The sequence below is a fragment of the Myxocyprinus asiaticus genome, chromosome 38 (genome assembly GCF_019703515.2).
Source record: "Myxocyprinus asiaticus isolate MX2 ecotype Aquarium Trade chromosome 38, UBuf_Myxa_2, whole genome shotgun sequence".
NCBI lineage: Eukaryota > Metazoa > Chordata > Actinopteri > Cypriniformes > Catostomidae > Myxocyprinus > Myxocyprinus asiaticus.
This window is the reverse complement of record NC_059381.1, coordinates 16,867,317-16,884,282: the sequence shown is the minus strand read 5'-3', so window position 1 is coordinate 16,884,282 and position 16,966 is coordinate 16,867,317. Positions and strand designations below refer to the sequence as shown.

The following is a 16,966-nucleotide window of genomic DNA, read 5'->3' as shown; positions in this document are numbered from 1 at the left end:
GAGAGCATGTTTTGTATTTCATTTGGAAACCAAGGTCCTAGAGTCTGGAGGAAGGGTGGAGAAGCTCATAGCCCAAGTTGCTTGAAGTCCAGTGTTAAGTTTCCACAGTCTGTGATGATTTGGGGTGCAATGTCATCTGCTGGTGTTGGTCCATTGTGTTTTTTGAAAACCAAAGTCACTGCACCCGTTTACCAAGAAATTTTGGAGCACTTCATGCTTCCTTCTGCTGACCAGCTTTTTAAAGATGCTGATTTCATTTTCCAGCAGGATTTGGCACCTGCCCACACTGCCAAAAGCACCAAAAGTCAGTTAAATGACCATGGTGTTGGTGTGCTTGACTGGCCAGCAAACTCACCAGACCTGAACCCCATAGAGAATCTATGGGGTATTGTCAAGAGGAAAATGAGAAACAAGAGACCAAAAAATGCAGATGAGCTGAAGGCCACTGTCAAAGAAACCTGGGCTTCCATACCACCTCAGCAGTGCCACAAACTGATCACCTCCATGCCACGCCGAATTGAGGCAGTAATTAAAGCAAAAGGAGCCCCTACCAAGTATTGAGTACATATACAGTAAATGAACATACTTTCCAGAAGGCCAACAATTCACTAAAAATAAATATTTTTATTGGTCTTATGATGTATTCTAATTTATTGAGATAGTGAATTGGTGGGTTTTTGTTAAATGTGAGCCAAAATCATCACAATTAAAAGAACCAAAGACTTAAACTACTTCAGTCTGTGTGCATTGAATTTATTTAATACATGAGTTTCACAATTTGAGTTGAATTACTGAAATAAATGAACTTTTCCACGACATTCTAATTTATTGAGATGCACCTGTATATTGACCTACATATGCTACACATAATTATTTTCTCAGGCACTTATTGAGTATAAATAGATCCACAACTTACATGATTTCAGTAGTACACCTAAATGACAATAGTTAATGTTAATGTGTTACACTTGCTATAGTTTACTTCCACATTGCTTCTTCATGAAATGGCAATGTCAATTGTAAATCAAGTCAATCACTGAAATAACAGTGCCACCTTGAGTAAGAAATAGCATGCATAATATGTATATGTACACGCATATGGGATACTGATAATTCAACGTTGTTGATAATTCATTGTTGCACAGAAATCAATGTGATAATAGTATTTATTTGTATGAATAGAATACTAATTTATCTTGTGATAAACAAAGAAATAGATATCCTGTGATAGTAAATTTATATAGATAATGAAATAATAATAAAAATAGAATTTTTGTAAGTGCAAAAAACAAAACACATAATTAGGGTCTCTAATGGCCCTATAAACATTTGGTACTTAAACCATTATACAATTTTTTTGTAACACTATTTATAAGAGAGAGATCGAGAAATAGTTAAGAGGTGTGGGCACAACTCCAAAAAATGGATGAGGTACAGGAGGTGCAGTGATGTCCCAGGTCACTAAAGACCCGAGGTATGCGTTTAAGCGTAAATGTGTCTTTTAATTACAATGTCTGTGTGCTGGAAAAAAAGTGAGGTTAGCAGCTGTTTCCTCATATGAATAAGGCACTTAAAGCTAAAGTTCACCCAAAAATGAAAGTTCTGTTATCATTTACTTAGCCTCATGTTGTTCCAAATATTAATATGCTTTTAATTACATTATAGAAGATGTGTCCATCTACAGACAACCACAATAAATCTATAACCATGTTTTTATCAAGAAGGGTTTAAAGGTTCTGTAATCCTCTTCTATAGTCAATCTACAGTGTTTTAACCTTAAGCATTCTACATACAAGATTTTAGTGGTGTCACATTAAAAAAATGAGAGACATGGACTGACAGAAATAGCAAATATTAAATGGTAAAAACTGAAGTATGCATGTTAGAACAGAAATATCTGCATTATATACACATTTGGCAGATGCTTTTAACAAAAGCAACTTTGTGTGCTCAAGGTTTACATTTTTATCAGTATGCGTTCCCTGGTAATCAAACCCAAAAGCTTGGTGTTGCTGGTGCTATGCTCTACAAGTTGAGCTAGATGGATTATAAAAAATGATATAAAATTGTGGCATATCAGATTAATTTTTTGCACCACAATAAGATATAATTCCAGAGGTTAAATAGAAATGGCAATGAAGAGCAAAATTCTTATCCTTTATATATATAAAACAGTTTTTCAGAATCTCACAAACATACAAATGGAAGAGCAGCTAAAACATACATAAAACATACACACTAATCATGTAAAAAAAAAACAATGGTCAACAAACACTTATTCATAATATACACACAGGTATATATATATATACACAGGATATCCTGAGGTCATACTTTTGGACACTTCTGGTTTACTTCAAGTCTGATATGGCAACAGTCTCAAGAGCCCCATTTACAAAACCAAATGTCATTGCATTTCATAAAACTAGTCCAAAAGTTACATTAGAGATAAAGAAAATAAATGGCATGAGAGTTTGTGTATTTTCATGTAAAAATAGCTACATGTTACAGATACATCTGTACACAGTGTTTGAATTATGTTGTACAAGTAATAATTGTCCATGTTATTCAGTCTCCATATTAGCTTGTGCAAAATGCCCAAATCAGCATCTGAATCCACTCAGAAAAGTCAGTGCCCAGTGTCAAGGTCCCGCATGTAGTCCTGAAGGGCCTGGAGACGAGCGTCGATCTCTGACAGGTCAGCACCTGTGTCAATAGATGTGTCTGTGCAAGAAAAATATGTCAAGCTAAAATGTAAATTTTTACATATATACTCTTTGTTATTTTAATGCATAGGTATATAGAAAAACAGGGGACATATTGAGGTACCTGGAGCCCTTATCCTTTGTGCCGGAGTGATGCACATTGGTTTTTTGTTTAAGTGTCTTCGTCTGGTCTAGAAGGAAAAACATGGCTCAGCTAAGATGCTTAAGAATTATTTTAGGCCCAATATTGCCGCAATTCTGAGATATGCTGTGAAATAGGTTTTTCCATCATAACGATTTTAACCAAATTTAAAAACTTACACCTAGACAATGTAAAACTCTACATTGCTACTCACCACAGCTGGACCATTACACACCAGTTTCCTTCCCCTGCAAAAAAAAAAAAAAAAAAAAAAAAAAAAAAAATTATAAATGAACATATCATTATAGAACCACAGGCACATGCACACGTTTACATATCATCTGATTAATTCAGTATTTAGCAACTTGGTGGGGGTTGTGTAACTCATTTGACATCATTTACATATCTTAAAGAAGAAGTCTTAATGGTATAGTAGCAAAACTAGGACTGTCATGTATAGCTCATGTAAAGTTTTTAATTGTTTTTGTGCTAGAAACCTTAGGTAACATTTAAGACGAAGATCATTCTGATTGAAACGATGCTGTTGATTTTAAAATAATAAAAGGGAATAGTCAGTTTTAATTCAATGCTTTTTGCCTTGATCCGGCACCTGATGTAGAAGTATTGGATGTGCATGCATTTCCTAACATTTATTTAATAACATAAAAATGTACAAAAGTCTACAATATGGACCCTTTAAACTGTTTTTTTGACAACAGTTTGAACTGATGAGGTCAGGTAATATTTCCCTAGAATATTTTTTTAAATCATAAGCCAGCTTACATAACATTTAAACAACTGACCAATTCCTTCGATAAGCAACGTATTTAATTTAACAACTTGCCTGCTATTTAGAGGTTTAGCAAGCTCTTCAAACTCAGCAACAGATCCTTCAGAAGAGCATCGACTCCTGCTTTCCACAGACACACTCCTCCCCCTGCCAGCACTTCCTCCTCTCATCAGCTGAGGAACAGGCTTTCTGGACCGTGAACGCCCTCTTTCCATCAGAGATGGTGAAGCCAACATGTCCCTTCTAATCCTCCTCTGACTGTTGGAAACAAAAGCAGACCTCATGTATATCTGTGAAGGTAGGAAACAGGCCAGTTGCCTGAATATATATACTACCAACCAAACCTCAGTCAGACTTTTAGCATCAGGCCTTAAACAGAGTTGTTGCTTTAATGTGCCAAATTCATGACTGATAATCAATGATTAAAAAAAAAAAAAAACATGGAATCATACACATCACAAAGAGAGCTTTTAGTTCACACCTTTCAAAGTAAACTGTATTTCTGCTCACAGAGAGGGCAATGCTTGTAGGAAAAAAGAAAACCAATAAAACAACAACAAAAAATAAATAAATCAGAAAATACACTGAATAGGCACCAAGAAAACACTTTAAAAAGATGAAAGGGACTTACTTTTTCATCTCTGCCTCTCTTTGGCGCCGTTGCCGATCCTGTATGAAGGCCGTGGGATCAAACCGAGGCACCCGTGACCCTGTCAACAAGAATTAATTCAAATTTGTTGAACCTAGAGTGTATAATTCCTGCACCACTTGCATCACCACACGGAATTTCTAAATGTATCATTGTTTACAAACAGATTAAAAAAAACTCCCCCATTGGCAAGCAGAATTGACTTTTTATCATTCACAGGATATGAAATGTTGATCTTAACAATAACATTTTCACTAGTTCATTTCTAATTCTTGATATCAGGACTGGAATTACTACTAGTGAAAATGCAAATTTTTGTTATTAGTAATTACATCTGAACTTGAAAAGACGTTAACACTTGATGTAAAAAAATGGTATCATCATTAACAGAAATACACATTCTTAATATCAAAAAAAGAATTTCAACCAGTAAAAACTGTAATTCTTGATATCTGTAACTGCATTTTCACTAGCAGAATTTCACAGTGATCTCTCATTGACTCCCATTCAAAACACAATTACAAAAATGTATTTCTTACTAGCTGAAATTCCAATTTCACATATCAGCAATGTACTTCTTACTAGTAAAAATGATCGTTACCGATATCAATAATTACATTGTTACTATTGTAAATATCCATTCCTGATATCAACAACTGAATTACAATGGGTGAAAATGCAAATTTATTATATCAGGAAATGTATTTCAACATGTTAGATTTGGTATTTCAGATATTTGGAAATGTATTTTGGATATCAATAAATTGAAGGGTAATTAATGATATCTAAAAAGGCAACAATCGCATTAAAGATATAAGAAATTAACACTGCCACTAGTGAAAACAAAACTACTGATGTCAAAAATCAGCATTTTTACTAGTTGTAATAAAAATATTTATCTCAAGAATGGACAATCACACTAGTAACAATGTAATTATTGATAGCAAAAACAATTTTTACTAGTAAGAAGTACATTGCTGATGTGTGAAATTGGAATTTAAATTAGTAAGAAATACATTTTTGATATCCGTATTTGCGTTTTGAATGGGAGTGAATGAGAGATCATTGTAAAATTCTACTAGTGAAAATTCAGTTACAGATATCAATAATTACAGTTTTTACTAGTTTAAATTCAATGTTTGATATCAAGAATGTGTATTCCTGTGAGTGATGACATCATTTTTGATATCAAGAATTAAGGTTTTGACTATTTCAAATGTAATTACTGACATCCAAAAATTTGCATTTTCACTAGTAGAAATTACATTCCTGATATCAAGAATTACCATTCTAACTAGTAAAACATTTCATATCCTGTGAATGATTAAAAGTCAATTCGGCTTTATATCGAAAATTACACGCATCAGCTTTAATACTAAAATAGGGGCTCATATCCTGACTTTTTCATGACCTTAAATAATACATACACGCATTTACCTGTTGGAGATGGTGAGGGTCTTGAGATGCAGTTCCGAGACCCTGAAGAATCTGCCCTCCTAACTCTCTCCTCTGACCTTCTGCTCCTATCCTCCATCCTCTCTCTCGAGCCAGAGCGAGCTCTCACCCCTACACGGGTCAAACTGCGCTCTCTGGATAAAGACAGATGAACCTCCCCATCACTTCTGAGTCCACTTCGGCCAGACATGACTGGAGTTGCCCGACTGTTAAAATGGAGGAAAGGAGATCATTAAGGCGTACCAATACATATGGTTGAAGTGCAAAGAGAAATTAGATGGAAATCCGTTTTACTGACCCACGACGTAGCAAGGCCAACTCAGTGGTCAAATTTTTGACACGTATCCGAAGAGCCCGTTCTGAAGCCTTGAGTTCCTCCAGCTACCAATGAGAGTGAATCAGAGAGGTGGTTAACAACAAGGTACATACTGCCATTTCCATGCATTTACTATTTTCCCATTGCCCACAGCTTTCTAGGTCCATCTGTTTATCTAATGACCATTTAACAATAATTGGCTTGGACACACCTGTTCCAGTAGGAGGCGCTGTTCCTGGCCCCTCTTGCTAGCAGAACGTTGGCTTTTTGCCCTTTCCTTCAGCAGCTGTTCCCCTAGGCTGTGCACTGCCTCTCTGAGCCCAAGAGCCCCAGGTGTGGAACTGGCACCGACCATCTGTAGATGGTCCAGAGCCTTGGCCAAGGCCTCCTTTTCATCTCTCACTAAAGCCAATCTGATGAGGAGCATTTGAAAATAAATTGTTATAAGATATCTCCCATTTAACATTTCAAATTTCGTAGGTGCAATGTAGAATATTTTTTGACCTTATCAAAGAATACTGAAGGTCTTATTCATAGAATATCATGTCAATCCAAGCATACAGTGTGGATCAAAAGTCTAAGACCTTTAGTGAAAATGCATATATGTATCATTTTTCATTCATTTGAGTGAAAAGTTTAATTAAATAAATTAAAATGAACTTCACAATTTCTTGGAATACAAGTTTGTGCAAAACCCGATCATCCATGTTATACCAGCATGATATGAGATTGTCCCAAGGAGTATCCTGTGTGCATCAACAGAAGCAAGCAAATCTGACATTTTGTACAAAGGAATGCCACAAATATGCTGAGAAGTGACCTTGAAATCTTAAATACTTAAACATATGCTGAATCTTAAATATTTCTTATTCATTTTAAAACTTTAAAATCTTACAACTCTGTTTATTTACAGTTTTAAATTACACTTTGTATCCCATATTTTTCATGTGGATTTAGACTTTTGAACCCCACTGTATGTACAGTGCCTTTCAAAATATGCAGATCCTTAACCGATTCTCACATTTTTCAGAATTAAAAATCTGAATTTGGTTCTCTGTAATAAATTCAAATAATTGAAACTCAAAATAAATTACTTGTGACAACAACATTAACATATCACATAAGTAAGAACTAACTCTGCACGTAGCCTGCGTGTCTCCTGGTCTGACACTTTGTGGTCTCCTCTCAGTACCAGTGATTTCAGCTCAGATCTCAGAGCTCGAATCTCTTTCTGCAGCTCTGCTGGATCAGGTTTCCCAAGATATGGAAGTGGAAGAGGATAGTGTATCCTACACAAAAAATAAAACCCTTTAAAAGTTTTTTTAAAAGTGATCACAACAAACAGTGATCACAGCCACACAGACCTGTCAAACTCTACAGTGTAGATGAGGATGAGGTATCTCTTAGCACTGAGAGCAGGGGATTGGGGCTGAATGCGAGGGCGGCCAACAACACCTGCCTTTCTGTTCCGCAGAAGCTCAAGGTCTGAATAGGTCAAGAGGTCAAGGGTCACAGATTCACTGGACTGCAAAAGACAATCAAAAGGATGTTAGTGTATGTGAATATTAATAACAGTTTAAACTGATCAGTTACTTCACATTCAATATTAATTAGGTTGTCAATTAAGCACAAGTGAAAGGAATAGTTGCTGGTGTGGAATAAAAATATGACGAAAGTGAAGAGTGACTGCGACATACTGCCTCATTTTCTCACCCTGATGCCATCCCACATGTGTATGACTTACTTTCTTCTGCTGAACACATTCAAAGATTTTTAGAAGAATATTTTAGCTCTGTATGTCCATCCAATGCAAGTGAATGGTGATCAGCAATTTAAAGCTCTGAAAAGCACAGACAGTCGTAGTAAAAGTAATCCATATGATTCCAGTGGTTAAATTAATGTCTTCTAAAGCGATAGGATCGCTTTGGGTAAAAAAACAGATCAATATTTAAGTCCTTTTCACCTTTTACTCCTGGTCGCTCTCCGGTGCGCATTCATGAGCAGTGTTGGGTAAGTTCAGAATCAGAATGAGCTTTATTGCCAAGTATGCTTACACATACAAGGAATTTGTCTTGGCGACGGAAGCTTCCAGTGCACAAACAATACAACAACAAGACAGAGATAATAAAAAAAATAGAATAAAAAAGCGAATAGAAAATATATTTAGAAATACACAATAAGACAATATATATATATATATATATATATATATATATATATATATATATATATATATATATACATACATATACATATACATACATATGTATATACACACACACACACACACACACACACACACACACACACACACACGTATGTCCAAGTACAATCTGTTTTTTACAGATAGTGCAAGGGAATATAATGGCAGAACAGGTAGGATATGCTGGATAAATATCCAACATTAGATGTTGCTAAAAGATGGCGCCGCAGATGGCTGCTTTGGTGTGGAGCTCTCTAGCGTCTTTGCTACTTTTGTTTGTCATGTTTTTTGTCACTCTTTCCCGATCAGTTTCAACAGGGATGAACTGCTGAATATTCAGCAGAGCATACCTGATAATTTTTTACCGCTGTTTGATTATTCAGATGTTTTATTAGACATCTTATCTGGAGGCGCTGCGGTGCTCTACAAGCTATCCAAAAGGTGTAAAGCTTCTTCAACGTGGATTTAGGATTTCGCTGCCGAGTATTCATCTGGCGAATGTCTGCTCCCTCACCAACAAAACAGACAAAATGCTTCTGCTCCCTCAAACAAATAAGGACTTTTCTAACTCCGCTGCTCTGTGTTTCACAGAAACCTGGCTGAGTGAAGCCATCCCGGACAGCGCGTTTCATCTGCCGGGCTTCCAGCTGTTCAGAGCAGATTGCATCGCAGAGTTATCAAGGAAAATGAGAGGCGGTGGAACATGCTTTTACATCAATGAAAGTTGGTGTACAGATATAACAGCACTGAAGAAGATGTGCTGTCCTAATTTAGAAGCGCTCTTCATCAACTATAAGCCTTTCTACTTGCCGTGGGAGTTTTCCTCGTTTATTCTACTGAGTGTTTATATCCTGCCACAAGCGTGCATGAACGCAGCATTGCAACAGCTGGCTGATCACATCACAGACACAGAGCATCAACACCCGGACTCACTTATTATTATTCTGGGAGATTTTAATGAAGCTAACCTCACCCGTGAACTCCCAAAATACAAACAACACATCACATGCCCCACCAGAGACAGAAATTATTGGACCACTGCTACACCACTGTAAAGGATGCATATCACTCTGTCCCACGTGCAGCTTTAGGACTCTCTGATCACTGTCTGGTTCATCTTTTCCCAACCTACAAGCAGAAACTAAAATCAGCTAAGCCTGTAGTAAGGACTGTAAAGAGATGGACCAATGAAGCAGAGCTGGAACTACAAGTCTGCTTTGACTGCTCTGATTGGAGTGTTTTTGAGGCTGCAGCCACAGACCTGGACGAGCTCACAGATACTGTGACATCATATATCAGTTTCCGTGAGGATATGTGCATTCCTACTAGGACATTTTTATCATTCAATAATGATAAACCATGGTTTACAGGAAAACTCAAACAGCTTCGTCATGTCAAAGAGGATGCTTACAGAAGTGGGGATAAAATATTGTACAACCAGGCCAAGAACACATTGACTAAGGAAATCAGAGTGGCTAAAAGAAGCTACTCTGAAAGGCTGAAAAAACAGTTTTCAGCCAATGATCCTGCATCTGTGTGGAAAGGCCTATAAAGCGTTACTAAGTATATGACACCTCCCCCTTGCTCTGTAGAGAGTCAACTAATGGCTGATGAATTGAATGTGTTTTACTGCAGGTTTGAAAAGCCCATTCTCACACCCCTCCCCCCACTCTGATCTTCACTTCAACATGGGACAGCATTATATCCTGCAACACCTTGACAGACCTGGGATTATTGCAATGATCCTATTTGTGGACTTCAGTTTAGCCTTCAATACCATCATGCCTGATCTTCTCTCAACCAAACTTACCCAGCTCTCTGTGCCCACCCCAATCTGTCGATGGATCACCAGCTTTCTGACAGATAGGCAGCAGCTAGTGAGACTGGGGAAACTCACATCTGGGACCCTCACTATTAGGCACTGGTGCTCCTCAGGGACTTGTTCTCTCTCCACTGTTCTTCTCCCTGTATATGAATGACTGCACTGCAAAAGACCCTGTCAAGCTCCAGAAATTTGCAGATGACACCATGGTCATCGGCCTCATCCACGATTGTGACGAGTCTGCATACAGACGGTAGGTTGATCAGCTGGCTGTCTAGTACGGTCACAACAACCTTGAGCTGAACATGCTCAAAACAGTGGAGATGATAGTGGACTTCAGGAGAAATCCCCCCCACACCATCCTGAACAGCTCTGTGGCAGAAGTGGAGTCATTCAGGTTCCTGGGCTCTACCATCTCTCAGGACCTGAAGTGGGACACCAACATAGACTCCATTGTGAAGAAGGCCAGCTGAGGAATTTCAACCTGCCACAGAAGCTGCTGACACAGTTCTACTCGGCCTTCATTGAGTCTGTCCTGTGTACATCTATAACTGTCTGGTTTGGTTCAGCCACCAAATCAGACAGAAGGAAACTACAACAGACAGTCAGGACTGCTGAGAGGATTATTGGTGCTCCGCTACCCACCCTCCAAGACCTGTACATCTCCAGAGTGAGGAAACGTGCAGGTAGAATCACTCTGGACCCCACACACCCTGCCCACTCCCTCTTTGAACTGTTGCCCTCTGGCAATACAGAGCACTGAGCGCCAGGACATCCAGGCACAAGAACAGTTTCTACCCTCCGGCCATTTTCCAAATGAACAGTCCTGTTTCTTTTTCCACATAGATTTAAGGATGTAGAGGCATGCATATCATTCATATTTGTCTTCGTGTTTATTATTTGTATCATTTATTTGTCTATTAAAGCATGTCATATTTCAAATTTGTCATATTTGAAATCTGAGATACCTTTTTGCCCTCTAAAAACAAATATAATAATTTCCTTATAGATTTTTAAATTATTACAAAGTTTACTATTTAGTCTTTCAAGAGGAAAGAACAATATTATTATAAATATAACACTTTGTAAAGTTTCTGTCAGATACATAACAGAGTACTAATGGCATTTTTAACCCATAAAGCCTAATCTAATGTATCAAATTTCACACATAATTTCAACATAGTAATTTATTAACTTAAACATAGTGCTTTGAAACAACGATAAGCTAGTTTTATAACATTTATCATCAAAAAATTTCAATAACTTTATAATATTACCTTGAACTTTTAAAATAAGCTGTGATTTATCCCAACATCTCCCAAGTCTGCCGCCATTTTTAACTGACCAGTTTAAAACATTAAAACCATTTTTTTTCATGAATAACCACTAGATGGTGCCATAAACATGTGAAACTTGCATACCATAGGTTGTTTGGCTCGGCAGCTTGAAAAGAGAGTGAAACAGGAGCCGTCAAATGTTGTGTATCATATTTGATACACACACCGTTATAGGGTTAAATGTAATGCGCTACACTACTTTTTTACTTATAATTAGATTACAGTAACTAATATCTTTGTAATTGGATACACCCAACACTATGAGAGGACCAAGTTTACACAGCCTCTCACATTACCTTAGTGCAGGGGTGTCCAAACCTTTTCGGTCAGGGGCCAAATGCAGAAAAAAATGGCTAGAAGCTACTAGATTGCCACTATGCATAATATTTATATTGTATGCTTAATATTATGCAAGTTTTAATCATAATTTGTGCTCTATGGTATGCTTCTGTAGGCCCTACATGTAAATAAAAGGATAGGGTATTTCACTCACAAAGAACTCTTATAATGGAATAGTGATGCATCTTATACAAAATATTATACTCATTTATTCACATTTTTATCTTTTTGACATCCATTCAGTGGCACTGCATAGAACATATAGATCTGTTACTGTGTTGGGTGTGACCCATCACAATAATTAGAATCAGATTGCATTTGATCACTTTATGAAGTGATGCAAGAAATTACTGTTTATTTTTCAAGCAATTACTCTTTAGCTACACAATTATAATGTCTGTTCTGTTTTTACTTGCGTTACAAATACAATTTTAACTTGATCAAAATTATCGTGTTTAATTTTATTTTGTAGACGCTCATGTGCAAGCAGAGCGCGCGCATCAGGCACAGATGTGCAAGTGTTTTAAGCGCTCTCTCTCCTACAGTGTGTCCTCACTCAAATGGCGAACGAACCAATTAATTACAGTATACTTCCCAGTGCTACAGAGGACTGGAAGAGTATGCTCGGTTCGTGCATCTCTGTGCATGCTCAATAAACTCTGTTCAGCCGCTCACACAACAGCAGTTCTACTCAGTTGTATTATGTAAGGTATCGGGACATTTTTACAAGAACATGAGTGAAGTATCTAACCTGATGTCAATCCTTTAATAAATGCATCATTCTTTCTGCGGGGCACTTCATCCTTGAAAATAAAGGAGTTTTCAAAACTCCTGGGTAGGGTTGCACCAGCTGTGTGTAAGTTCTCACGTAAGTTAGGACGTAAAGGTCACACTAAGGGCTTAATAACTACTAGTTAGTTTGTAACTCAGTGCTTAATTTGGTTGCACCACCAGTTCTTAAGGCAAGACTTAACTAGTAGGTCGTAAGCTCTCCGTAAAGTAATGTGTAGTCACATAATATTAAGTTTACCTGTATTGATCCAATAAGCAGCCTTCACATTGTTCACAGAGGTGTTAAAAATCCATGAATTTCAGTTTGATCTTGTTACAGTTGATGTTCAAACCTTGTTTGCTCATGTAACTGTCAGCTGTAATAAATTATATCCCCATTAAAATACAATACGTAATAAAACAAGATTTCATTAATGGTATATTTAGCCTATGTAAATAATAATAAATAGGAACTGTATCTAAAATAAATAAGGGGTGATAAATAAATACTAATACAACAAGCTGGAAAAATAGACATTTATTCATTTTAATATCTTATATATTTCGTATGTTGAAACTTGACACCGGCCGACGAATCCTGCAAACTGCACCGTTAGATCGGTTTCATACTGAAGAGCCGCTTAAACGTTTTTTCTCTTTTGTAAATGCCAACATCATAATATATGTCGAAAGGACTGAAGCCTGTCACGCAAAACATGAGCTCATTGATCTCATAAAATATCAGTCTGCTTTATTACATCCGTTACTCCTGGTTGGAGGCTTCTGTAAGCATTTAGTTTATATGTAGGGTTACGTTCTACCCAAGTTTAATGGTGCAATGCTCAAATATTTATTAGTGCGAAAATTGTGACTTAGTGCCCATTTACGCCACAACTAGGCTAAGTTGTAACGTACGTATAAGCTGGTGCAACCGGCCCCGTTGACCTCCGCCAGTGGATGAAGCTGGTGATGACACAGAATGCACTAGTGGGGACGATGCGCTGTGAATAGCAGCTGCACCTGATAGTGACATCCAGTGTCCAGAATATGAATTTCAGATAATTTCTCCACAGCGGGCCTGTTCTGTTTCCAAAGTCTCTCGTGGGCCGCATCGAAGCAGTAGTTGGGCCGCGGATGGCTCGCGGGCCGGACTTTGGACACCCCTGCCTTAGTGCGTTGGCATGGTCAAATGAAAGCAAAATAAAGCTTGTGAACAGAGTTCTGTTGTAAATAAACAGAGCTGCACTTCTGGATGTAGTCAGTTCTCACACAAACTTACCAATACACTTAAGTGGAAAGGACTTAAATATTGATCTGTTTCTCACCCAAAGCAATCATATCACTTTAGAAGATATTAACAGTGGTGACTGCCTGTGGTTTTTATAGCTTTAACCCTTGTGCGACCTTCTGGACATTTTTGTTTTTTCGATCATTTGGGCTGTGTTAATGCCAACGCCATACATTTTGCCAAAGGTGTGTATTTTTGGGGGAATTTTAATATTTCAACCTCAGTTCCTATAATACATCTATTATACACTGTGTACACAAAATAGTTACACTCAGGACCTTAAGGACAAAAATGTCCCCATTGAAACCCATTAAAACCTCAATATTTGATCCCAGTGTCATTAAAGCATAAAATCATGAATTCTATGATATTATGCTTTCATTCCGGAGGCCTGACTTCAAAATGTAAATTTTTTATATTTTCCACCAGATAGCGCCATTTTTCTCACATTTAGCCTATGGAGCAAATACATGCTTTTTTCCTATTTTCTGTTTGCTGTATTATAGAGCACTGCAGGCCAATTTAATAAATTATGCAGCTAAAATTGTGTGGGTGTGTTGGTATGGATGTCAGAGTGTGTTTTGTGTGTGTGTGTGTGTGTGTGTGTAAAAAACAACAGTGGCATTATGTAAACAAACTGGCATTTAAAGGGTTAAAATCCTGAAAATTAATTAATATTTGGTAGTTATGATCAGGACAGATGTTGGTTAAAAAATTTAAGTCAGTGAAAGTGGAAAATAATATTAATATATAATATTTTTATGTTAGTTTTTGACGCAGACATTTTTGTCCTCTAAGGACCTCTGAGTAACTTTTTAAATTGATGCACAAGGGTTAAAGTGCTGATCACCATTAACTTGCATTGTATGGACCTACAGAACTGAGATATTCTTATAAAAATCTTTGTTTTCTGCTGAAGAAAGAAAGTCATACACATCTGGGATGGCACGGGGTAAATTAGTAAATGATAAAATAATTTAAATTTTTGGATGAGCTATCCCTTTAACTTCTTGTTTCATGGAAGATAGTCAGTCACCTGGCTTTGGAACAACACAAGGGTGTGTAAAAGATGACAGAATTTTCATTTTCATTGAACCATCCCTTTAAAGGTAGCTGGAAGCCCTTGGACCTACCTTGTTGACTGCAGACTCTAACATGCTGCAGAATACTGGAAACTGTTTAAAATTTCCTGTTTTCCGGGTCAAGTCTTCAATATCTAATTTTATAAAAACAAAGGGATTTGAGAGAAAACAATGGAACATTTAAGGTAAAAACAGAATGAAAAGTTACGTTTCAAAGCACCACTTACAAGCAGGATCAAACTCTCCTCTCCATTGGTCTGCTGTAACCACATCTGAAATCTCTACCATTAGTAACTGCTCCACAAGCTCGACCTTGACAGCAAATTCAGCCCCCCGAAATTTCATTTCATCCTGCACTACCGTGCCGACCTCCATTTCGTCTGACAGCCTATAGGAAATCATTGCACTGGTTTCAATAATATTTATACAATAGTTTATATTGACTGATGAACACATTTGTGAGGTCAATAAAATGAAATTTCTAAATGAAAACACTTTAGGTGGCTGATAAAGATTAACTGGCTGATAGATAGATAGATAGATAGATAGATAGATAGATAGATAGATCAGAACATTATATACAGTAGAGTGCAATCATAGTGCATTATCAAATCAATAGTCACTTAAACAATACAGTCCGACTTAATAAACAGTTATCGTTGGTGTTGTCCCATGTCAAATACACCTCGAGCTGAATACTGCCATGATAGAAGCAGGATTTGGGTCATGAACCATTTCAATGAATGAGACTGATGTTTCTTAACTCTTCAATGAAATGTCCTTGAATCAGAGCTAGATAAAGGTTGTAGCCACATTTATTCATGACTCAATATCCAATAGACGCAAACTACAAAACAACTCAGCTTCTAAGCTAACTGATAGAGGACTTTTGTTACCTTGCTAACCTTAAAAGATTTTCTAGAAGATTGACAGTGCAGGGTTAGCATGAATAATAAAGACAACAGCTTGATGGTTTCGAAGACTACAGAGGAACATTGACTCACAGGATGATATATGCGTGTTAGTGAATGTGTCACGATAGATGTCTCTCAGTCCATAAATAACTAGCACGCTAGCAACATACCCGTTACTGGTGAAAAAACACTAGGCAGGCACGAGCTGTACTGTTAAAAACCTGCATTTAAAACGTCGTCCTAAAAAATATAAAACAGATTAAACGTTAACTCTTCTAATTTCACGAATACATTTTCGGTAAACAGAATGTTACGGTGCTCGAACATCTGAAAACAGCGGCTCAATGACCGGGAATTTAAAACTCCCGACCCCAACTGGTTACATTGGTCAACTCGTATAGATGTATGAATGCTATTGGCTAGTGTGCTTGTCAATCATAAGGAAAGCTTTCACTGTGGCAACGCCCCTCGACCAACTCTTCACACACCCCAAGGAAATTTTCGAGGCAACAGAGTCGAAGCGTTAAAGGGATAATTCAGAAAAAAAGAAAGAAAAAAAAAAAACCTTTAAAATTTACTCACCCTCATGCCATCCCAGATGTGTATGCCTTTCTTTCTTCTGCAGAACACAAACGACGATTTTTAGAACAATATTTTAGCTCTGTAGGTCCATACAATACAAAAGAATGGTGACCAGACCATTCAAGCTCTAGAAATCACATAAAAGCAGCATAAAAGTAGCCAGTGTGACTCCAGTGGTCAAATACATGTCTTCGGAAGCTATATGATAGGTGTGGGTAAGAAACAGATCAGTATTTAAGTCCTTTTTACTATAAATCTCCATTTTCACTTTCCCTTTTAGATGTGAAAGTGTAGATTTAAAGAAAAAAAGGACTTAAATACTGATCTGTTTCTTACCCACACCTATCATATCACTTTGGAAGATATGGATTTAACCACTGGAGTCATATGGATTACGTTTATGGTGCTTTTATTTGCTTTTTGGACCTTTAGATTTCTGGCCACCATTCACTTGCATTGAAAGGACCTACAGAGTTATTCTTCTAAAAACCTTTGTGTTCAGGAGAATAAAGAAAGTCATACACATCTAGGATGGCATGAGGGTGAGTAAATGATGAGAGAATTTTCATTT

The 16,966-nt window shown here is 37.2% G+C and overlaps 1 protein-coding gene across 4 annotated transcripts; it reads right to left on the bottom strand.

Moving 5' to 3' along the window:
- Window positions 1-1,457: 1,457 nt before the first annotated feature.
- LOC127428503 (centrosomal protein CCDC61-like) lies at window positions 1,458-16,213 on the bottom strand. 4 transcript variants are annotated; one of them, XM_051676928.1, is made up of 13 exons: window positions 15,904-16,213; window positions 15,127-15,287; window positions 14,951-15,033; window positions 7,422-7,582; window positions 7,194-7,346; window positions 6,269-6,470; window positions 6,040-6,122; window positions 5,724-5,947; window positions 4,269-4,347; window positions 3,692-3,895; window positions 3,062-3,095; window positions 2,830-2,896; window positions 1,458-2,706 (listed from the first exon to the last, which is right to left on the bottom strand). In XM_051676928.1, exons 2-13 carry the CDS (start codon window positions 15,272-15,274, stop codon window positions 2,630-2,632), a joined length of 1,515 nt encoding a protein of 504 aa, XP_051532888.1. In that variant the 5' UTR covers window positions 15,275-15,287; window positions 15,904-16,213; the 3' UTR covers window positions 1,458-2,629. The 4 variants fall into 4 exon arrangements, with proteins under 4 accessions (XP_051532888.1, XP_051532886.1, XP_051532887.1 ...); XM_051676926.1 differs by having other exon boundaries at window positions 1,463-2,724; window positions 15,805-16,212; XM_051676927.1 differs by having other exon boundaries at window positions 1,463-2,724; window positions 15,984-16,211.
- Between the last annotated feature and the right edge of the window lie 753 nt (window positions 16,214-16,966).